Below are 22,754 nucleotides of genomic sequence, written 5' to 3' on the forward strand. Positions count from 1 at the left end.
TGGCAAATAGGAGTAATTGGGAAGTAGTCTCTGGAGGCACAGGAAAGGACTGCAGGGTCAGTCTGTTAACAATGTGTGTGAGATCAGTTTTAGAACTTCAGTTTGATGCTTTTGTAGCCACTTAAGGCATAACTGTAGGTTTATGTAACGTGATTTGAGAAGCTCGTTTGATACGTGCTTTGGGCAGGGGAAGATGAGAAATCAGGGGATGGATGTTCTGCTGGGGAATGGGATTTTAAAGGTGTAGCCATGCAATTAAGACTTAATTGACAAAAAGGTATTTTCTTGTAAAACTAAAGAAATACAGTATTGGTCATTATTTAAAAAATCCCCGTTGTGAATGTGTTTGTTTCAGGCTGATCTCATAAACCAGCTGTACCAAGGCAAACTGAAGGACTATGTGAGGTGCCTGGAGTGTGGCTATGAAGGCTGGAGAATCGACACGTACCTGGATATCCCTCTGGTCATCCGGCCCTATGGCTCCAGCCAGGCCTTTGCTAGCGTGGTGTGTACTATTATGGTCCTAATAGTGCATCCATACACACATAGAATACATAATGCCCCAGTGGTAGAATTGGTTCCCTGGTAAGTATCATCCTAGATACTCCATCTTGGGGTGTTCGTCTTTGTGCAGTGAACCAGCTAGCAAGTTCTAGAAGATTTTTCTTTTTTTTTTTTTTTTTTTGGCTTTTTAGTTTATTTTTTTGGTTTGGTTTTTTTTTCTTTTACCCTTCAATGAGTCCTACTGGTGCATGTATAAGGGGAGGGGAAATGCAACTTGATTGCCTTAGCGCTGCAGTAATCAATTATTTTCTTCCTGATAAAATCTTCAGCATTTATTTGAGAGATTTTTATGAGATCACAAAGTTTTATTTGGGTGGTTCTTTTTATTGGCACATCTGCTAAATTTTCATAGCATAATTGAAAGTCTTAGTGAAAGAAGAGGACATTGACATAAAATTTTTACTTTAATTGCCATGTTGTTGCTGTGCTTTTTAAAGATCACATCTTAAATACCATATCCTTTTAATAAGCAATTTGATGATGATTCAAAAATCCTGTTCTACATCAGTGTTGGTGGTCTCTTTTGCTCCAGCTTTACTGATGCTGGCAAGCATAACTATTGCTTAGTAAATCTGTGGAAGTTCTTTTGTTTGAGTTTTTCGATCCCCCTGAAAAAATTACAAACTGAAATTCCACAGTATACTATGGATAGAGTTGTGAGAAAGAATAAGAATAAATGAAACAACTCTTTCAGTAAAGGTTGTTTGAAACAAACACTTGTGTAATTGGCTTGTTTATTGTAGGCTAAGTATTTCTTCTTCTGTATTTAGTATGCTGGCAAGATTTTTAAAGCACTAACAGTTCATAATTCTTAACAGTAATTCTGTTAAGAATTGTTAGAATAAATTTAAACTGAAGCATAGCTTCAAAGTACTTCATACTTTGAAACTTTAAATACCAGTCTTGAGAAGCAGTAAAGGTGAGGGACATTGATCTTGGAAAAAGGATTCAATTTAGTAACATCCTTTGAATTCTTTTTAAGACTGCATTAAAATTTTCTGGAACTATCCAGCTAATTGAAGCTGTCTTAATACAGATTGATGTTTTATACAGATGGCTTCCCTTTTCACCTTTTAACCCTAATTTCTAGTAGCAGTATTCCCTGAACCAAATTTTATTTGTTGTAATTTTTATTCAATTATTAGATTTTTCTGATCTATTAAAAGTAATGAAAACTATTCAATTCACATAGTTTAATTCTGCATTTAAGAATGCATTGTTCGTGTGTCTCAGATGAAAAATTGTTTTCCTTAGTGGACAAGTCTGTAGTGCAATACTACAAAAAAAGACTTTGTCGATTTGTAAAAAAATAAAATTTGAATTAATAAGGACTTAAATATCAGATTACTTTTAATAGTATTTGATATTTTCCCTTTCAGTCAACATTTACTGGGTTTACTACATTGAGGAAAATAGTTTAAGATTTTTGTTACACAAACTTACATGGTTGCAACTTGTATTGATGCTTCAATTTTTGAGCTTTTTCAATTCCTACTCTGATTATATTCAGTTGATTCTCCTCCCTGCATATGTACGATGGATAGCAGATGTAATTTTTAGTTCTGTAGTCTGCAGCAGTGGGGAGATATGGAGGATACTTGCTTTTGGAGAAGGGAAAAATCGCCTGTTTCTAAATGGAATTCTCTGAAGGTAGTATCCTCCATTGATCCATAGATTTGTATTAGATGTGATTTAGTAGGTGTAGGCAAAAGGGTCTGAGAGATCAAAACCTTCACACATGCGCTAATAGGGCTTATGGAAGGGAATGGAAAACTTTTTAGACCTTGCTAGTCAGCTCCTGAGGGAACTTGCAGCAGGCGACACAACCCAAGATAGGGGATCTAAGGAGGATACTACCTTCAAAGAACTCTAGTTAGAGGTAAGTGATTTTCCATTACTTTCAAATGAGAGAATGGATGGATGAGCCTCAAGTAAGGGTAATTTATAGAATGCAATTTAAAGGGCATTATCCCACTGTTTGACACTGTGTACTACCAAAGAAATGCAGACACTTGAAATGTTGCATTTATTTATATGTGTATTACTTCTTAATACATGGGAACATTGAAGAACTGGGAAGGATAATGTCATGCTTGCTTTATTTCCTACTATAACCTAATTCTGAAATTCTTCAGTGTGGTCTTAAGGTTTGCATTTGCAATTTTTCTGGTTGCCCACTCTATCCCCCAACCCCACATAGGATAGCTGCCAACTCACTGGGGCAGCTCTGGGGCCTGGAGATGTTGTCAGTGTGAAACTCGAGATGGGATCTGAAAAAGTACTTATGTAATCTGCAATGTTCAAGGGTATGGTGTCAAAAAAACCCTGAATCAGGCTTTTCTTGAAGTCAGTAGAAATCTAGGCACAAAAACATTTGGCTTATTTCAGGGAGGTAAACAGGAGTAACAATTCACATTCTGATTTTTGTAGGTACTAGTGTCTTTTGTATAGATGCCTGAATTTAACAGCACTAGGCATAAGTTGAAATGTTTTGCAGTCAAAAGAAAATATTTTGCCAGATGAAGAGTGGAGAGAAAGGTAGATGCAACTAGGAACTAGCAGTGATACTGAAATTATGTTACTAGAATACGCAGTGAGAGTTGATTTGTAAAAAAACTAATAATGATCCAAGTATTCTGGATGTGTAGCAAATACAGTTGTGTTTTGTTTAGTGCTGTTAGTTTTCAAGATCTTTTGTACCACAGCTTTTCTTTTGAGAGTGTAAGTATGTGTACAAGTAGTCCTTCTTAGGGTAGAAATTAATTTGAACTTTATGTGAACTTACTTTGTGGTGTCCTTGCCAGACTGTTGAAGGCAGAGTATGGATGATGTGATAATTCCTTTTTGTTTTTAAAGCTAGATCAGAAACAAGGTCTTGTACTTTGCATTGAACGTTCTCTTTGAACACAGGGAAACTGATGAGCTCTGAAAACCTGAGATGGCAGTTAGTTTCTAGCTTTTTCCAAGAGCAGTTTTGCCTAAATGCCATTTGTTGTGGAACTTTTCATAAAGGTCCTACTGCTCCTGTTCAGAGGTTTTACAAATGTACACATGTACAAATGCTTGCAGTATGGCACCTGTCAAACTGCTGACTAGATCATGATGCATTTTTATAGAGGGAAGGTTCCCTGCACTGTCTCTCTTGAGCCAGACAATAATTAGGTTGAACTGTTACAGCATTTTAGTAGTGCTAAGTGATAGAAATCTCAGAGTATTAAAAACTGGATGCACTCAGAACTTGGCTGCACAAGGCTCTGAGCAACATGCTTTAAGTTGGACTTGATATGAGCAAGGGATTAGGATCAGATGATCTGCAGAAATTTCTTTCAGCCTGTATTGTTCTTTTGATTCTTTGAACTAGAAGGAAGTTTAAATAGCTTTTGTCATCTTAATCTGTAGCTTGATCACTTATGCTTTGTTTTGAAGTATGTGTGTAGGGGAATTTGGAAATGCTCAGTAACTCCAAGGGTAGATAATAGCTGCCACTTTGAAGGTAACTCCTAAGGTGACACTGGCTTCTGGTGGCACTGCAGGGCAGGGGCTGTGTGCTGTGACAGGCTGTGCAGCTTGGCAGTTTTGTCCCTGCTTTTGCTGAGTAAACTCAGAGCAGTGAGCTGCACTAGAATAGAAATTGGATTAAGAAACCTCCTAATCAGCAGAACTAACCTCAGTGTAAAGATCGTGTAGGAGGCAAAAGAGTCAGCCTGGTCATTATCCAGGGATTGAAAAATACATGGCTATTTATATAGCTCAAAAGTTATGGAGGTCCCAGGAGCTTCAATCAGGCCTTTCAGAGCACGGCTCACTGTGTGTGGTAAGCAGTGAAACCTCAGGAGTGATGTCATAATGCTTCATTGCCTTCTCAGGGGTCCAAAGCATCATCACTTCTTGCCTTATGTAAAAATTTATAGGGTGTTCCCTTGTTAAATTGCACATCACATAAGTCTACATAAGCATTATAAATCACTTGTGTCCCATCCCTCATATATTTCCGTTTATATTCATGTTGATACATGAGCTGCAACTTTTTTCTTACACTTGAAATATATTTTTCTTGCCTTAATTGGCATTTAGCTCACAAGGGAGGGTTCTGTCACTGTGATTATGATGTCATTATATGATGTTTTCTGATTCATGTTTTCTGTGTTGGCCATTAATTTTTTGCTTTCCCTGAAATAGTTCTGAATAATAGTCAAAATACAGCAATGCAGTTCTTCTGCTTTCTTTTAAAGCACGTTCTAACTTGTTTAGTCTTTTTTCTTACAGTTTAGAATGAGATTCCTTACATTTCAGTACATAATCATTAGCTGTCTGTGGCCTTGGCATAAACAGCAACTCAGCCTCCGTAGCATTTTGGAAATAAAGATATAGACAGCAGTTCACTTCTGACTCTAAAAGGTTTTCACATGTCTGGAGAGTCTCTGCCTAAGAGCTGTGGTTTCAGGGCTGTTCAAAGGCCTTTCTGGCTGGCTCAGAAATGGGAAATTGAGATGACTGCCTTCACTGTATGGTTGTTCTGTGGTGTTTGGCAGCTCTTTCATTTGTGAATAATTGTCACCTGGAACAGAGTCCTTTTTTAAAAATTCTTTCTCCTAGAGCTGCCATAGAGCTTTTGTAAAATATTTGCTTTGTTGTTCTTGCTGCTTGCCTCCATTCTTGGAAAGAGAGAAGGGAAGAACTGGGGGCTTTTGTGAAGAACTTGGCATATCCTTGGTTTGTTCCCAAAGTGGGATTTGCCAAACACCACAATTTAGATACCAGTCTTAAGTTCCTTTGTCAGCCATGTTAGGACTGCTGAGTTTACCCTGCCCAGTTAAGCCCCTTCTTACTTACTCAGACTTCTGGCTTGCAAGCTGATTGGGTTATAGATTTTAACCTGGAAAACCTCTGGGTAAAATTCTTCAATGAACCCATCTCAATGTTCGTAGTGAATTCTGTTTGAACAAGTTTATTCTCAAGTATTTGCACCTTAATGTGCAGTGTCATTGCTGCAAATTGTGTTAGGGAGAAGAATTATGATCAATTTGGTTGTATTTTGAATATTCTTTGTTGTAGTGAGGAGCAAAGTAGAAATCATTGAAGTCCCAGGTGTAAGCATTAGTAACAGAACTTTTGGGGTTTTTTGAACTACCCCAAACTAGGCAGCTATCAGAAGACAAAATTCCAGTTATTGCTTTGTTACCTCATGAGGTTTAGCTAGGAAACTACTTGAGTCTTTATAGGAGATGGCCATATCTGATTCTCACTCCTTTGGGAGCAAAACTCAAATACTCTCCCCTCTGTCCTTTCCCCAGCTTTCACTTAAAAATAAGATCTTCAAATGTAGTTTCCTAAGACCCTTGGTAGAACAGGACTATGTTCATGCAGGACAATGAGAAACCCAGTAACGTTTTTTTTCCTGCCACTTCCTCTTTCCCCCTCTAAATATCAGGTTGGATCTCTTGAGAGAATCTCCTTTAGAAATGCAGAAGAACTTTCTCAAAATTCTGGGAGAACAATGACAAGGCAGGGTTTAAAAATAAGCTAATTTGCACAGCAGATGACTCTACAGACATGACTAAATGTGATGTGCAAGGTAACAGGAGTAAATGTAACTATTAAACCAAAGACAATTGAGATTCATCAAATACTGAAAATACTGAAGCAGAAACAGTTAGCAGTAATTGTGGATTTACTGTTTACCTTGGGCTGGGTAAAAAAGCTGATTTCTGGTCATGTTTACCTGAATATTGTGTCTGTACCAAAGTTTTTTAATCAAATTTTGGTGGTAGATTTAAATGAAGTATTTGTCTATGTTTGCAATCTCATTGTAAATGTATAGCTGCATAGTAAACACTTTTTAAAAATGGGGTAACATGTTTTTATTCTTAGGAAGAAGCCCTGCATGCTTTCATTCAGCCTGAGATCCTCGATGGCCCAAATCAGTACTTTTGTGAGCGATGTAAGAAGAAATGTGATGCACGGAAGGTAAAAACTGGTGAAATGATTTTCAAAAATTCCTTTTAATAAATAGCAATCCTGCTAACAGGGGCATAATGTTGTCCTTGTTTCATTTAGGGTCTGCGGTTCTTGCACTTTCCATACCTGCTGACATTACAGCTGAAGAGATTTGACTTTGATTACACCACAATGCACAGAATTAAACTCAATGATCGCATGACTTTTCCAGAGGAGTTGGACATGAGTGTCTTTATTGACGTTGAAGATGAGGTAAAGTATTTGGTTTCAGAGAAAAGCATTTAACTTCCTTCAAGTTTCTCTTCAAGAAAACCAAAATTCCAGTCTTATAAACCCATTTTAACAACATTATTTGTCTACATAAAATGTTCTTTAGCCATGCTAATGCTATAATTTGAAGATTTTAAATCTGTCCACGTGGATTTTTTTTTTTTTTAATATTGCAAACAAAACGTGTTCTCTGTAGTTGGGGTTCCTGCTTCCATAAAGAAGCTGTTTCAGATTTCTTACATCTTCACTCGACAGATTTTAAGACAAGAGTCTCAGGGCTCCTAAATATATACTGCAATTCCAGAATGGAAGATTTATCTGAAACTTGTGTCTGAATCGTGTTGGTCATAAGAGGTGAATTTACTGTGCTTTTTGCATTGAAGACCAAAGTAATTCCTCTCATTTCGTTCCTGAAAATATTTGCTGGCTTGCACTGGTATCAGAGAAATACTGCCTGGATGTGCATATGGAGAGGCTTTTCTGGCTCTCTGCAAACCCTTGTCTTAGGAAGGATGCCATGTAGACAATTTGATTGTCTACACCTCTCCAAGTGTCTCTAGGCACAGAGCATGAATGACAACGAAGATTGATCTGGGAGAATAGAACTCAGATAAAATTAACAATTGTCAGAAAATCAAAACCATTATCCAGAGGCAAGAGGATCAGGTGAGAGATGAATATACTGTGGGCTGCATTCACAGTGTTGGTGACACCGTGCTGTTAAGCTAACAGAACACTAATCAGTCTTACTGTAATACCTGGGCTCGGTCCAGTGAGTTGAAATGGAAAAAAAAGTCTTTGATTGTGACTGAAAATATTTTCAGTCAGTTCTGACTAAACAGGGCCATGTCACAACAGATTTGTTGCTTGGTATCAGACTTGGAGGTATTGATTGGGATAGCTAGTGCATGGAACAGGCTGGTAACAAATAAAACCTTGCCAAGTCTGAAAGCTGCTAATTACCCTTCAGTTGCACACAGAGCCCAGGAATACTGAAGAAGTGGACTGAAGACACAACAGAAACAAGTCTGTTCTTGGTGCTGAATTGCAGAGGTCTCTAGTTTTTGAGGAATTTAATTGCTTCATAGAGTGGATTTTTTAATTTCACAAACTGTTATTTCTAGTTCCATGTAACTTTTAATGTTGTATAATATTAATGTGTATGTCTTATTTTTAAGAAGTCTCCTCAGACCGAGAGTTGCACTGATAGCGGAGCTGAAAACGAAGGCAGTTGTCACAGTGATCAGATGAGCAATGATTTTTCTAATGATGATGGAGTTGATGAAGGAATCTGCCTTGAAAGCAATAGTGCAGCAGAGAGGATCTCTAAAGCTGGCAGTGAGAAGGTATGATAACACTGGGGTGTGAGAAGGGTGGGCAGGAGGCTGGGAGGAAGGACACAGCTGGCAAGACTGACCTGGATTCACCACCAGGATATTCCATGCCAGATTCCCTGCTGTGCACCACCATGCTCAGCAGGAAAAACTGAGGGCTTTCCAAACTTGCTGTTGCTCAGAGGCTGGCTGGGCATTGGTCTGCTGGGGGTGGGTGCTGAGTAATGCCTTTGCATCACTACACTAGTAATTTTTTTGTGTTTCCTTTATTTATTAAACTGTCTCCATCCATGAGTGTTCCCACTTTTGCTATTCCGATTTTCTCCACCAGCCCATTTGAGGGGAGTAGTGACTGACTGGCTGGAGGGGTCCTTTGTTCTTGGCCAGGGTCAACCCACCACAAATGTAAATTATAGAAATATGATTAATTCTGACATTGGAGGTGAGCTGAGAGGTTGGGAGTGTGTGAGTTTATTGAAATTTTTAAAAATTGACATTACAACAAAGGAAATAATCAACTGATTTGGAGGTCACCTGGGAGTAAAGGTCTTCCCAGCTTGTCAGGCTGAGAATTTCCAGCAACTTTCTTTGGCAGCAGACCCTCAAAGTGAGCAGCTGTCCTGTCTTGTGAGCAGTGTTTTTACTTGTGGCCAGCTGCCAAATGCCCACCAGATTTAGCTGCTAAAGCATCTTGCAGATTAGTAGGAGAAGATTGGGAAGTTTTTGATCAGTGATATGAGTGAAGCCAAGGGTCTAAACGTTAAATATTCCTTCAGTCCTCTCAATGTAAAGGGATTAAATAGCAAGTCAGTCCAGGACAGCAGCCATCCTACCTGGGACATCAAGGTTGGTAGAGATCACTGATAAACTTGGTTGAGTTTTCATCAAATCTGGAATTTTATGGTAATGTCTACAATGTGTACTTCATGTATTGTTCAGTGAACTCGTGTGAAATTAGGCCAGTAGCTTCCCTCCAGCCTTGTTAGGACACTGCTTGGCTTCAGCTGGTACTTCTTTTTTGAACTTTCAGTTTTAAAGGCTGACTTGCAGGTTAATCTCCACGTCTGGCCCTGTTTGTAGTTACCTTGAACTATTTGAGAGGGGTTTTTGGTGTATGTTCTGAATATTGTCAGTCTTAGTTGGAAATGATGAAAAAATGAATTCCAGTCACTTGACTGGAGCAGGACCAGAATATTTTAATGTGTCTGTAATGCAAGTGGGATGTCCAAGTATTGACAGTAGCTTTGGCCAGTTATTTCATACTACTTGTTCTCAAGGCAAACAAGCTGTCAAGCCAAGCTTTTTGGTTTGGATATCTTAGTAGTGGATGTGAGATGGACTGTATGTTCTCAGCATTTGTTCTACATAGTCTAAAAATATCCTTGTAACGCTTGTGAGTCAGTATGGTTCAGTTTTATTTTGTAGTTTAGATGCAACACTGAAGGCATGTGCTTAGTGCCCTGTGTTTCCATCCATTTCTCTATGACAAAAAAAGTGTATCACAGCAAGTGTAGAGATGGATGACAGCAAATAGAGCTCAGCTTTGTAGCTGCAAACTCCTTTGTAAAGTTCAGCATAGCAGAGCTCTGGTTTTGTTCAGTTCCTGTTGCATTAATTAATTTCTATTACACAAATCCACTCTTTGCATCCAACTATTTACATACCCGAGTTTGTGTCCTTGTTTTGCAACTTTCTTAAATTACCATTTGCTTAGCTTTTTTTCACTGGATGCATATAACACCTTTTTCTTCTCTCCACAGAGTTCTTTACTGTATGAGCTCTTTTCTGTCATGGTTCATTCTGGAAGTGCTGCTGGTGGCCATTATTATGCCTGTATAAAATCTTTTAGTGATGATCAGTGGTACAGCTTTAATGATCAGCATGTTAGCAAGGTAAAAATAGTATTTTTAGTTATGTTTTCTACTCATAAATGGACTGATAAGTTTCTGTTTTGTGGTTTTCCACTCAGCTGCCCATAAAACCAGCTTCATTATATGTATTTCAGGTATTGCCTTGATTTCATCCTCTCATCCTGATGTCCTGCCATATGCATACATTCCACTCATTAGCTTAACTGACTTCTAGGGGTTTGAAGATTTTTTATTTATTTGTCTATGTATTTTTGTGGGGTGGGGAAAGGAGTCTTTGTCCTTGGCAGTGAGGGTGGGATGGTTCCTAAAGAAACCTTTATTCATGTACAGGCCAGGCTGGATGTAGAATTTTGCCTTCTGTACATGTAAAGAACACTTCTTAGAAAAGTGTTTGTAGGTCTGTTACAGCCCAAGCTGTGCAGCTGATGGAGGTGTCCCAGCTATCATCCATAGGTACTATTGCAATCAGGAACCTGGCTCTTTTTCTCCAAGAACTTCCTGCTTTGAAAACTAAAAAAGTATGTTTGTATTCATTGTGAAACGGAGAAGCAAATCACAAGTTTCTCAAATAATCATTACATTGATTTTCTGTTAGATAACTCAGGAAGATATTAAGAAAACATATGGAGGATCTTCTGGAAGCAGAGGCTATTATTCCAGTGCTTTTGCTAGGTTAGTAGTACTATAATGTTACTTTTCTTTCTAGTAGTGTTTTAGTGTAATCAAATGAATGGCCACGGTGCATGGCCTAACATGTTACTTTAAAATTAATAGCAGATGCTTCAGGTAGTTGTAAGAACTACCCTGACTGCTGTTTCAGATCATTAAAATAATGTGATACTTATTTTTGAAAATCCTTCTTGGTTAGTGTATTACTTAGATATGGCATAGCTTCTTACTGAAAGATAAAGAAACCAGAGCAATATTGTCTCCAGAGTGATAAATTCAGCTGTCTCTTCTCATCCCCCAGCTCCACAAATGCTTACATGCTGATATACAGACTGAAAGATCCAACAAGAAATGCAAGTAAGTTAGACAGCTGTATTTGCAAAAGTTGGGGGTTTTTTAAACTTAAGTGTTGCATGTTGTGGTTTTGTTTCTTGGTATGAAACAGTGTCATAAAGCACACTAATCTGCATGAAGTGCAGTATTTATTTTATCACAATATAGATGATATCTTGAGACTCTTACTATCAATTAATTCCCCTTCTAGAAGAGTATTTGCATTTATTGTAAAAACAATCAATGCAGTCATCAGCTTTAGTGTATTTCTTTACTGCAGACAGCAAAGCTTTCCATACTGATACTGGAATCTTCTGCTACTGTCACTTTCTTGTGTTGCTGGTAGCATAAGTAAGGGGAATAAGAGGCTGACTTCAGTTTAATTTAAATAATGACAAAGAGAACAGGGCATGGTATAGTGGGAAATTTGTGTGGAAAAAAGGGGTGAAAAGGGAAGAAAGGTAACTCAAATATACCTGTAGTGCCTAAAGGGTTGCCTGCTGCAGAAAAACTCTATTTATTTAAACTATTGCTTTATTTTTACTGGTAGAGTTTCTTGAGGCACATGAATATCCAGAGCACATTAAACAATTGGTACAGAAAGAGAGAGAATTAGAAGAACAAGAAAAGAGGCAGCGTGAGATTGAACGCAACACGTGCAAGGTAAGAATTTCTGCTGGACCGAGTAACAATACATTGCTACTGGGAAATGTTTCTACAGTAAACAGTGGGTTTTCTACAATACAAGGACTCCTTTGTGAAAAATGTTTGCACTAACAATTCTTTTAAATGAATTGCACACCTGTTGGAAACCTGTACATAGTGCAGGCGAGGGATTCACCAGACATTTTTGTTGAATTCATGTATTGCGTGTGGATTTGAATTGATATTAAAAGCAAAACAAAATTAGTTAATCTGGCATCACTTTTTCTCAACAAAATTACTTCTAAAGAATGTGTAATGCTGCATATTAGGTGTTTTGTACAGTTAAATCTTTTCATATTGGGATCCTTGACTTTGTGCAATGTTGTTTCTTAAACTAATTCTAAATAGTCACTTGGCAGAAAGAGCAGAATTTTTTCCAGCTCTGGAGTCAATAGTAACAAACAAAATGGGACCTCAGTGCCTTAAAGCATGGCAGTCAGCTGCTTTATCTGTGAATCAAGTGATTGTTTCATGAGGAAGTTCTCTCATTGCAAAATGTGTAACTTTGTGTGAAAAAGGAATTTCACATTCATTGTTCTTATGTGCATTTTGCTTTGGAGCATTTGCTCACTGCCTGTGGCTACAAGACAGTGTGGTTATAGAAGGTGTACCCTAGCTGGGAGAAAGATTCAGATACACACATTTACCTCGTGTGCCTTTCACATTTTCTGTCTGCAGCCGTGTAACAGCTGGGAGGAAACTGTCCCACAGCTGAAGCAGAGCTGAAGGTTTATTTCATATTAGATGGCTTGAATATGGGGTTTGCAACTTAAAAGCAAAGACATTTGAAAATGCCTTCATGATCATTTTTCTTCCTTTTGTATTTCATAGATTAAATTATTTTGCATGCATCCTACAAAGCAAATAATGATGGAGAACAAATTGGAAGTTCATAAGGACAGAACACTGAAGGAAGCTGTGGAAATAGCTTACAAGGTATGCCATGCATAACAGGATAATTAAATTGTTAGATGTAGTGTTTTCTGCCGTGTGTCTTCAGATTTTAAATTTGTAATACTGTGGGAGTGTTTGAGAGGGCTTGGCTGTGGGGTTTTTTGGGGGGTTGGTTTTAGGGGCTGGTTCTTGAGAAGTTCTGTATGATGGCATTTTTTTGTTCTGGTTCTTTTTAAGGGTGTTCTAGTTTGCCATTGTTGCCTAAGTTTTCTGCCAGTAGCCATCAGGTAATTGGAGTGATGCAGCCTGCCCTTATAAAAGGCAGTATTGACTGGCATACCCTTATTTTAAAATCAGACAATGAGAGCTGCTGTTAGACCCACCATGGCCTCAGAAATTGAGAGAATTCTGAACACTTTCATTTATGTGGCAGTAAAAACCTTGTATTAGATATGTAATAACAGAGTTCTTGAGAATCTTCCTGGGCAGCTAATTCAGTAACAGAAGTGAGCAGCAAGGCATCTGTTATCTCTGCCTCCCACAAACAGGTGGGAGCTGAGGACATCAATTCTTGCTCACCTCTTCTGCTCTTTGGTTCTTGCCATATGTGTTTTCGGCTGGGAGAGGACCAGCAAGGCACTTAGAGATTTGGGATGTGCTAACATCTCTTTGAGATGCACTGAGAGTAATAATTAGTGGATGTGACTCTCTCAGACCTCTAAGATGCCATCTGGTATAAGTGCTAGGCACTCTATTCCTCTGAGGATACTTCTAGGACCTGTCTTCATGTGCCTGTGTCCATACTTTTCAAAATTCCCTCTCTTCTGCATTTTCATGCAGGCTTCTATGTGATTTTGGAAACATGTCTATATATTGCATGAGTATAAAATATCTACAGTGTGTTTTCTAAACCCGAATTGATGGTTGTGCATTCGGGGGTGTTCCTGGATGTGCACACATCCAGAGCACACAGTGAGGTATCTGTAGCTTGCAGGTTAGCACAGAGCTCACAGCTGAGGGTGTTACTGATGCTGGGGGCTGTGTGTGTGCCCGTTGCAGCTGATGGATTTGGAGGAGGCTGTTCCCTTGGACTGCTGCCGCCTTGTCAAGTACGATGAGTTCCATGACTACCTGGAGCGCTCCTACGAAGGGGAGGAGGACACGCCCATGGGTTTGTTACTCGGAGGGGTCAAGTCGACATACATGTTCGACTTACTGCTGGAAACGAGGAGGCCTGACCAGATTTTCCAGTGCTATAAACCTGGGGGTAAGACATGCACTTACATACATGCTTTTGGTTTGTCCTTGTCTATATTGTGTGGTGGCACAAGCACAGAGCTGTAAAACAGCTTCAGTATGAGGTGTTGAAAGAAGAAAACCTACATTTTACATTATGTGCTATGCTGCTGACTTGCTTCTAGTTGAAGCAGGTCTAAGGTATACTAAAATCTGTCAAACTGGAAGGTTTTTTTCTTTTTTGGCATTAAATTTGATCAGAAAATGTAATTCTGAAATTGGACTGCTTTTCAAGTTCTTAATGTTTGTGTTTAATGCAACCCCTTAATTATTGCATCAGACGAGCATACGTGTGTTTTCTTTGCCTGATGAATTTTCTCTGTGTATATATGTGACTTTGTTTGCTTTTTTCTCCTCCCTGCAGAGGTCATGGTAAAGGTTCACATAGTTGACCTGAAGACTGAATCTGTTGCTCCTCCAATAAGTGTGCGAGCCTATTTGAACCAGACAGTTTCAGAGTTTAAACAGCTAATTTCAAAGGTAATTTACAGTCCTTAAGGACTTGTCTTAAAGAGTTTTCATTTGTTGTGACTGTGAAATGTGTCATAATTTGCATACCTAAAATGAGAGCCCTTCACTCATGCTGTGAGTCCTGTCCAGTAGGGTACAGTTAGATGCCACAGTTGAGTTTGTCCACTTGTTCACTCCTGAAAGCAGTAGGCTGCTTCTTGCTTCCATCCAGAGTTAATATCTGTAACAGCCTCACTCAAAGTCCAGCTGGTGACAGAACTAGTGAACTGTTACCATGCAACTGGATCAAAGTGTAACTTCCCTGTCAGCTTTAGCATTTGACATCTAACATCCAAAGCTGTTGTCCACATTTCTTGTACAATCTCTTTTTTTCATCCCAGCACCCACTTTTTACTAAGATGTAAATTGATTTTTGCATGGCTTTAAACCAAGGAACATTACTGCTTCCATTGCATTGGAAGACAGAGATTGCATTTACTCATTCCTTTGTAAAATAATTCACTGGTTGATGTAACTCCATAATATTTGTTATAAAATATTATTCCAGCAATTTGAGTTCAGTCTAAGAATTAAGTGAACACTGTGCAAAACCTGTTGTTCGAGAATATTTTTAATTTTCAGTTGGTTCATACATGAAAGATAGGACCATTGTCATAAATGATTTTCCAGCTCTCTGCAAAGCCAGCTCATTTTATGCCTCTGACCTTTTGGAAAAACTGACACTTGCTATATATTAAAGGGTGGAAGAAAGGCACTGGGACTGAACAGATTTGGGGGGCTCCCCCTGTGTTCTCTTTTGCAATTTCCAAGCTGATGAACAAACCTGCTGTTTTCCCTGTGAACAATCCCAGAAAGGAAGCACTTTTTTTCATTTGGAAGGTGTGTGTGATGCACATGTAATGTCCCTGTCCTGTTGCAGGCCACACACCTGCCTGCCGAGACCATGAGGGTGGTGTTGGAGCGCTGCTACAATGACCTGCGGCTGCTCAACGTGTCCAGCAAAACACTGAAAGCTGAAGGCTTCTTTAGGAGCAACAAGGTACATGCTCTGGCTTTTAAATCCTTCATTCCTTGGGTTTGTGTTTGCCTCTTGTGTTGTAAAAGGCATAGAAGAGCTGTGGAGTTGATACTGGCTAAGTGTCACATGTTTTGCTCTGTAGTGTGGGGGGTTTCTGGGCCCAGTGCAGTGGTGCTGATAAATACTCCAGGCTATGTAGGAAACCAAGTGTGGAGAGAGTGGATTGAGAATCAGACATCTGGCTGTTACTCTGGTTCAGATGATGCTGAGCTTAACAGCCTTGTGATGAAGACTGTTAAAAGTCAAGCATTCTTAGGGAGCAAAGATTGATGTATTACTATGAAGCCTGTCTGGATGTGTTGCTAAGCCACCTGAGCAACTGTACCTGCTGTGAGTATTAAACTTATTCAAAAAAATATATCAAAACTAAAAGCAAGTTTTTGGTGGGTTTCTATCTTAAATTCAGTAGTTTTCACTATGAAGATTCCCCCTGGACAATTTCCATTATTTTTTCAAAAAAGACTTCTAATATTTATTTCCAATAATAATTGTGTAATGCATTCAGAAAAAGAGTACCTTAGTACTCAAATAACTAACATTTTAAATGCATACATTGCCCTTTTTTACTACAGTAGAAATAGCACATCTTTTAGTACATTTTGCACATCCTCTGTCTCTGAAGTTGAAGCTCAGTATTAAATCTTCTTGATGAAGAAAGAGTAAGGAAGGCTTTGATGGCTCACAGCCGAGCAAAACAGTGGCACTGAGTTGTTATTCAGTTATTTAGAGGCGTTTTGTGCCCTTTGACAAAGGGAAGAGAGACATTTGATTTGCACTATTGCTTGCACATGTATACATTTAAAGCCTCCTTATGGCACTGTACTAGAAAATAAAGACAGTCTGCTGCAGTAATGGGGCTCATTGCTATCATAACAGTGCTGTGCACAGGTGAAGGGTGCACATGGAGTGATTGATGAATCCACTTCTGAATGTGTTCCTGTAGCTGGTCAGTCTGCTTACAGTTCACTGCAGTCTTCACGTGGTTATGAAAACAAGGAAAAGTGAAATCATTATTATAATTACAAACTCCTCGCTCTATCTTTTTCTAAGCATGTGTTTTAACACTTTGATAAAGGTGATATTTCTCAATAGCCTTATTTGTCACGTGTGCTTACCCTGGCTTTGCTGTTGTTGCATTTATTTGAAATAACACTACATGATACAGCACGTCTTTCCTGTTCAGGTGTTTGTGGAAAGCTCCGAGTCTCTGGACCGCCATGTGACGTACACAGACTCTCAGCTGTGGAGGCTTTTGGATCGCCATGCAAACACCATCAGGCTCTATGTCTCCTTGCCAGAGCAAGCTCCTGGCTCTCAGCTCAGGAGGGCTCTTTATCAGAAGTCTGCTGGGGCTGCGGGCAACTTGGAGGAACCTTGTGAAAGAGTAAAAGGACCTGTAGGCAATATGAAATCCGTAGAGGCAATTTTGGAAGAAAGCACTGAAAAACTTAAAAGCTTATCCCTGCAGCAACAGCAGCAGCAGGAGGGAGATAATGGAGACAGCAGCAAAAGCACAGAAGCCAGTGATTTTGAAAACATTGAGTCACCTTTAAATGAAATAGACTCTTCAGCATCAGCAGAAAACAGAGAACTTGACAACCAGATTCAGATTTCTGACCCGGAGAACCTGCAGTCGGAGGAGCGGTCGGACTCGGACGTCAATAACGACAGGAGCACGAGTTCCGTGGACAGTGACATCCTCAGCTCCAGCCACAGCAGTGACACTCTGTGCAACGTGGACAATGCCCCCCTCCCCCTGGCCAATGGGCTGGATTCTCACAGCATCACCAGCAGCAGGCGATCAAAAGCCAACCAGGGCAAGAAGGAAACCTGGGACACAGCAGAAGAGGATTCTGGAACAGACAGTGAATATGATGAAAGTGGCAAGAGCAGAGGAGAAGCACAGTATATGTACTTTAAATCAGAGCCCTACACTGCAGAGGAGGGTTCAGGAGAAGGGCAAAAATGTATGTATTCTTTTTGAAGTGCCTTAAAATAATTCTGTGGGTTTTCCTAAGTCTAATGGCAGTATTGAAAAACTTGATTATAATGTCAAATTAAAGCTAGTGAAAGTGCAGACAGGATGTGCTGTTCAGCAAAAATCTTGCCTAATTTTCATCTTGTAATAAGTGATTACATGTTTGAAAAGTGTCTTGCTCTTTTGTTTCCAAGAAAATGAACATCTACTTATGCTCATTGATAGTGTTCCCTGGAGAGCAACCTGTGTTGTCTTCCAGTGAAAGGATCATAGCTGCATCTGCTGCTCATGATTCACCTGTTTCAGAATGCACTTATTGGATGTGGTTAAAAGAGCATATTTCTGTTAACCATTGAGACTAACAAACCTAGTCATTTGACTGTAAAGAAAATTCAAATTTACTTGATATTGACCATTCACTAACTGAAATACAGTGGGTACAGTGAGGCATATGACTGACATGAAAGTGTCGAAACAAGTTCAGTATAAGAGCCTAAGTGGTATAGAATTGTCATAAAAATAAATAATTTCGTTAATGCTACATACCTGCATGTGCTTTATAACTAATAGAATAATAATTAAATAATAGCAGGATGCAAGATAAATATTTTGAAAGGCAAAGGCCTTCATGTCAATCCAGAAACTCTGTTTGTAATAGTAATAGATAAAGAAGAATTTCTCACAGAAAAATTGATTTGCATCTACTAAAGCTTTGATAAAATTACTCCTTTGGCTTGGAATGGTCTTTTTTGGGGCCTAACTCTGAACTGCTTTAATTTTTCCCCGTTTGTTTTGGTAGGTCTAGTTGGATTCAGGAATTACTTGTTTGCAGTAATTTTGATGTTACCATAGTACACTGTGTAAACGACTGTCCTGAGGGGAAAGCTTTTATTTATTCTTAGTATAATTCAAATAATTTATTTGTTCACTTCAGTATTCTGAATAGTTTATTCTAGAGTGTCATGATGTTCTATAATCACAACATAGTTTGTAGTGTAGTACAAATTACATGTATTAAGAAACACAGTTTCTAAAGATAAATTATTCCCTTTACTTTCCAGAATTTCATGTTACTACAGTTTTTCCTTAATTACAACATTATTGCATGAAAAAGCCCCTTAATCTGGATTTGAGTTTGTCTTGATACCTTGTGGCCTTCCAGAGCATGGAATTAACCTTTTCAGTGCTGAAAGCCAGGAAGAAAAATAGAAGTGGTTGGGTGACCTGTGCCTGGCCAGTGCCAACACCGAGACAATTCCCTCTCCATTGAGGGGAAGCTGTAGGATGATTTCCCTGTACAGCAGGGAAAGCTGTAGGAGAATTATCTGCAATTGCTCCATGGAATTCAGTTTGTTTTCTTTCTGAACAGACAGGTACTGCTCTGCTGTGCTGTGTCACTGAATGCAAACAAGGGCATTGGAACTGCCTGTCCTCCAGAAATATCTACCCATAAACACTTAAAATACAGCAGAGCTTTTAAAGGTTATGATTACATAACCTTTAACATAACATAGATAAAATGTGCATGTAGCAGTAACCATCATTCTGCCTTTTCAGTACTGTTTTGTTAAGTGCTAACTCTGAATATATGGAAATTGTATGTGAAAGTGCTTTTTCATACCATTTTTATTTTTATTTTTGCTTAGGGCTGATGGTGCATGTTGATAAGAGAATTACACTGTCTGCCTTCAAGCAACACTTGGAGCCTTTTGTTGGAGTTCCATCTTCTCACTTCAAAGTCTTTAGAGTCTATGCCAGCAATCAAGAGTTTGAGAGTGTTCGGCTGAATGAGACCCTTTCATCATTTTCTGATGACAATAAGGTTGTTTAGAAGTTATTTTGGATCATTGAAAGTGTACTGGTACAATATAGATAAAGTTAATTTACAGCAAGTGAAATAATTATTTCGGTCTTGGTAGCGTGTTACAAAATACAATCCTGATTTTGATAGCAGTTCTAACAGATATTCCTTTTGCATTCTAGATAACTATTAGACTTGGGAGAGCCCTTAAAAAGGGTGAATACAGAGTTAAAGTCTATCAACTCTTGGTAAATGAGCCTGAGGTAAGGCATTGAATGTTTCAAGACTGATTCATGAAAATATTAATATGTGCCTTGGCCAAGGTTTTGCTTTGAAATCTTGGGATAAAATGAAACTCCTTTTCTTTGCATTTCTCTGCAAGTTTTCCTGGATTTAGAAAGGGAGTTTGAGATGATTTCTTTTCCAAATAGGCAATTGGAATGTGATTTACACTGTCTCTCAAGTGTCTTTATTTCTGTAGTGTAAATGGAGGACAAGTGAATTGTTTCTTTGTTTCCCTTAAATGCATGACAGTCACGTAGCATTCTCTCCACAGAAGAAACTGTGTTTGCTCGTGGCTGTGGTTTTCAGTGATGCTGAACTGATCTAATTCATCCCATTCATGTGCTGCAGATTGTGCTTGTCAGGGGGGTTATCTGGGTAATGGGCCCCTCTGCATAAGGCAAGCCTGAAACAGAAATGCCTCTGGTGCAGTAAAGCAGCTCATAAGCTTGTTACATCTTCTGGGACATGAAAAATACAGAAGTGGGTATATAGACTGTAAACTGGATAGATTGCAGTCTTTGGAAGTTGACTTTTATTTTATTTTTTGGACAAAACTGTAGAATATGTATTAGTAATGGATAAGAGATTAAGCTGAACTGCTAAAACAGGGAATAAGATAAATTTAAAAGCAATTTCCATGTAGTTATGGAGTTGTGTCTGATCCATGAAAGCCAAGAAAGTGGCATTTTTATGATGATGTGGCTTATTTAATTGGAAAGCTCCTTTGCCATTGTGTGGATTGTGAATGTAATGGTAGCAGTTAGCAGCCCAGCACAGGCAGTCAGAGGATTGGAGTGCCCTGCCAAAGGGCTGTGCTACAAAAATTAGTTACACCCCATTTTAGTGAATTCATTGTCCATTTTGTTAATGAGAAACCTTCTACTGATCTTGTTCCCAGGTGGATGGGACTGGTCACAAAGCATAAACAGAGTAAAAACAGAGGTTTGTGTTCAAAATAATTCTGTCTTTAATCTCTTTCTGTTTATGTTCACAGCCATGCAAGTTTCTTCTAGATGCAGTTTTTGCTAAAGGAATGACTGTCCGACAGTCCAAAGAGGAGCTGCTTCCTCAGCTTCGAGAACAATGTGGCCTAGACCTGACAATTGACAGGTAAACTTAATTAAATATCATTTTAAAATATGTATTTGGGGATTTCCTTCCTCTTGTGGAGAAAGAAAGCAATGAAAGAAAGAGAAATTGCTGTGGTCTTTGAATCAGTTTGTCAATACAAACACTAATTCAGCAATTCTTGGCTTTCAACTCATGCAGAATGAATTCTATAGGGGATAATATTTCCATGGAATTGCCTGTGTGCAACATGTCTGCAGCTTTAGATCTCTCTATTGATGATTTCCTTCAGAAAGGCAAACATTAGGTAAATCAACTCTTAGAAAAGCCACCTGCTCTCTACATGCAAGCCCAGCACAGATCACTGCGGCAAACTGCTTGTGCAGCATCATCCTGTGTGCACAGCACTGGTCTGGGCTGTCTGCCCGCTGCCATAATTGGGTAATCCCCAATTAGGAAACTGTTTTCTTCCCTTAAATCCCTACATATTTCCTGCATTGACCAAGTGGAATACAGACTTGTTTCCCTTGTGCTTATGAATGGTTCAGCACTGAGCCAGCAGTGACACCCTGCTGTCAGGACTGTTTCAGAACATGAAACTTGTTCCTGTTAAACTTCATCAAGCCTTGAATCAATGAGTTGGAGTATTTCAGTTTTGTCAGAAAACACTCAGTTTTGATCTCTGCCAGTGCTAAGTGTTCATGTGCAGATAAAACTCAGTGGGGGTTTTTGTGATGTGTTTCTAGGTTTCGCCTACGAAAGAAAACCTGGAAGAATCCAGGCACTGTATTTCTGGATTATCATATCTATGAAGAAGATATCAATATTTCCAGCAACTGGGAGGTCTTCTTAGAAATACTTGATGGTAATGATTTATTTTTTAATTAGTATTGGTGATGACTAGGTGCAGATACATTACACATCTGTATAATTTAAGTTGGCACAGCAGTTCAGTCTTTTAGTAGTTTTCAGACAGGAATGAGAAAACACTTCTGTCATGAAGGAATTTGGAACAGAAACTTAGTTCATCAAAACAATTTTGGAATCAAATATTAGAGAGCAGAATGTTTCTGAAATTCTGCTTAAATATAATTTAAATTATGCCATTTCTTAAGTATTCCTTTGCATATACACTTAAAATTTTGATTCTGAATGCAAAAGCATAATTTAAGGGTAAGAAAAGTAGGCCGTGCTCTTTGGCCTACTGCAGTTAATGTGCAGATGAAGAATGTCAGTTCCATTCACTCAGGAATTTTCTTCCCAAGCATATCCAGTTTAAGAAGTCTTACTTAGCTATTAGTTGAGTATTTTGGCAGCTGTGTTCAATTCTGGTATTTTCAGTTTTAACAGAATTGTGCAATCCAGGTATCAGAATTTGAAATGAACCTTGGAGGTTCCAGAGGCCTGCAGATTCCTATGGACATATGTATCAGTTCCCACTACAGTTCAAACTTAAAAATTTTAAACTGTGATTATTTATTATTAGAATTAGATAATTGCTGTACTTTTCCTGTAGTGAGTAAGCCTTGGAGATACAGCTTTAGACACTGCAGCCCACCTAACTCACAGATTGTAGATTACAGGACTTCCAAGTGTTCTGCAACAGTTTAATGCAAAACAAGAATATAATGTGAGATGTAAATGTCTAAGCCACACATTTTGCATGCTAGATGATAAAATTATAGACTAATTAAAAATAAAACTAGCCCTTGGATATCACTTCTGCTTATCTAATTGTAATATAAACAATATTGCTCCATCAGCCAGAGACAGCTCTGGAACCTGGAGCAAGGCATAAAAAGGCTGGAGGCAGCACATACTAAAACTCTTGAAGGTGGTGGGTGGGAAGATTTCAATAACAAGTGTGGGGTTGATGAGGGAAATGTAGAAGTTACAAGGGAAAAGCTGGTTTTGGTGAAGGAAGTGAAGCACACGAATCAAGAGCAGATGGCTGAGGAAGGTGTCATGCAGGTGCTGGATCTGGAGTCAGCCTCTGCTTGGGTGGATAGATGTGCTGTGATGGCTGAGCTGGGCCTTATGGAAAACTGCCCTGTGCCTTCAAGGAGATCCTGTCCATGAAAAATTCCTTTAAAGGAGCTGATAACAGAAAACTTCAACTAAATCATAGTCCTTTCCTCTTCCCCTTTTCTATAAGTGAACTGCTTGCAGCACACTGGGT

The 22,754-nt window shown here is 38.8% G+C and overlaps 1 protein-coding gene across 8 annotated transcripts in view; it reads left to right on the plus strand.

Moving 5' to 3' along the window:
* Positions 1 to 22,754, plus strand: part of USP47 (ubiquitin specific peptidase 47) — a 50,287-nt gene that overhangs the window by 24,191 nt on the left and 3,342 nt on the right. For 7 of the 8 annotated variants that reach the window (XM_088175505.1, XM_088175508.1, XM_088175504.1 and 4 more), the window contains 17 exons: positions 356 to 505; positions 6,436 to 6,531; positions 6,622 to 6,774; positions 7,971 to 8,138; positions 9,887 to 10,018; positions 10,593 to 10,669; positions 10,968 to 11,023; positions 11,550 to 11,662; positions 12,536 to 12,640; positions 13,658 to 13,865; positions 14,259 to 14,374; positions 15,285 to 15,404; positions 16,627 to 17,410; positions 19,068 to 19,243; positions 19,405 to 19,485; positions 20,502 to 20,617; positions 21,322 to 21,440. In XM_088175505.1, the coding sequence (XP_088031631.1) occupies positions 356 to 505; positions 6,436 to 6,531; positions 6,622 to 6,774; positions 7,971 to 8,138; positions 9,887 to 10,018; positions 10,593 to 10,669; positions 10,968 to 11,023; positions 11,550 to 11,662; positions 12,536 to 12,640; positions 13,658 to 13,865; positions 14,259 to 14,374; positions 15,285 to 15,404; positions 16,627 to 17,410; positions 19,068 to 19,243; positions 19,405 to 19,485; positions 20,502 to 20,617; positions 21,322 to 21,440 (2,770 nt within the window). The remainder of the gene's footprint in view (positions 1 to 355; positions 506 to 6,435; positions 6,532 to 6,621; positions 6,775 to 7,970; positions 8,139 to 9,886; positions 10,019 to 10,592; positions 10,670 to 10,967; positions 11,024 to 11,549; positions 11,663 to 12,535; positions 12,641 to 13,657; positions 13,866 to 14,258; positions 14,375 to 15,284; positions 15,405 to 16,626; positions 17,411 to 19,067; positions 19,244 to 19,404; positions 19,486 to 20,501; positions 20,618 to 21,321; positions 21,441 to 22,754) is intronic. The other variant, XM_088175507.1, reaches the window with a different exon arrangement.

Source organism: Sturnus vulgaris, chromosome 18 (assembly GCF_052056855.1).
Source record: "Sturnus vulgaris isolate bStuVul1 chromosome 18, bStuVul1.hap1, whole genome shotgun sequence".
NCBI classification, from domain to species: Eukaryota; Metazoa; Chordata; class Aves; order Passeriformes; family Sturnidae; genus Sturnus; species Sturnus vulgaris.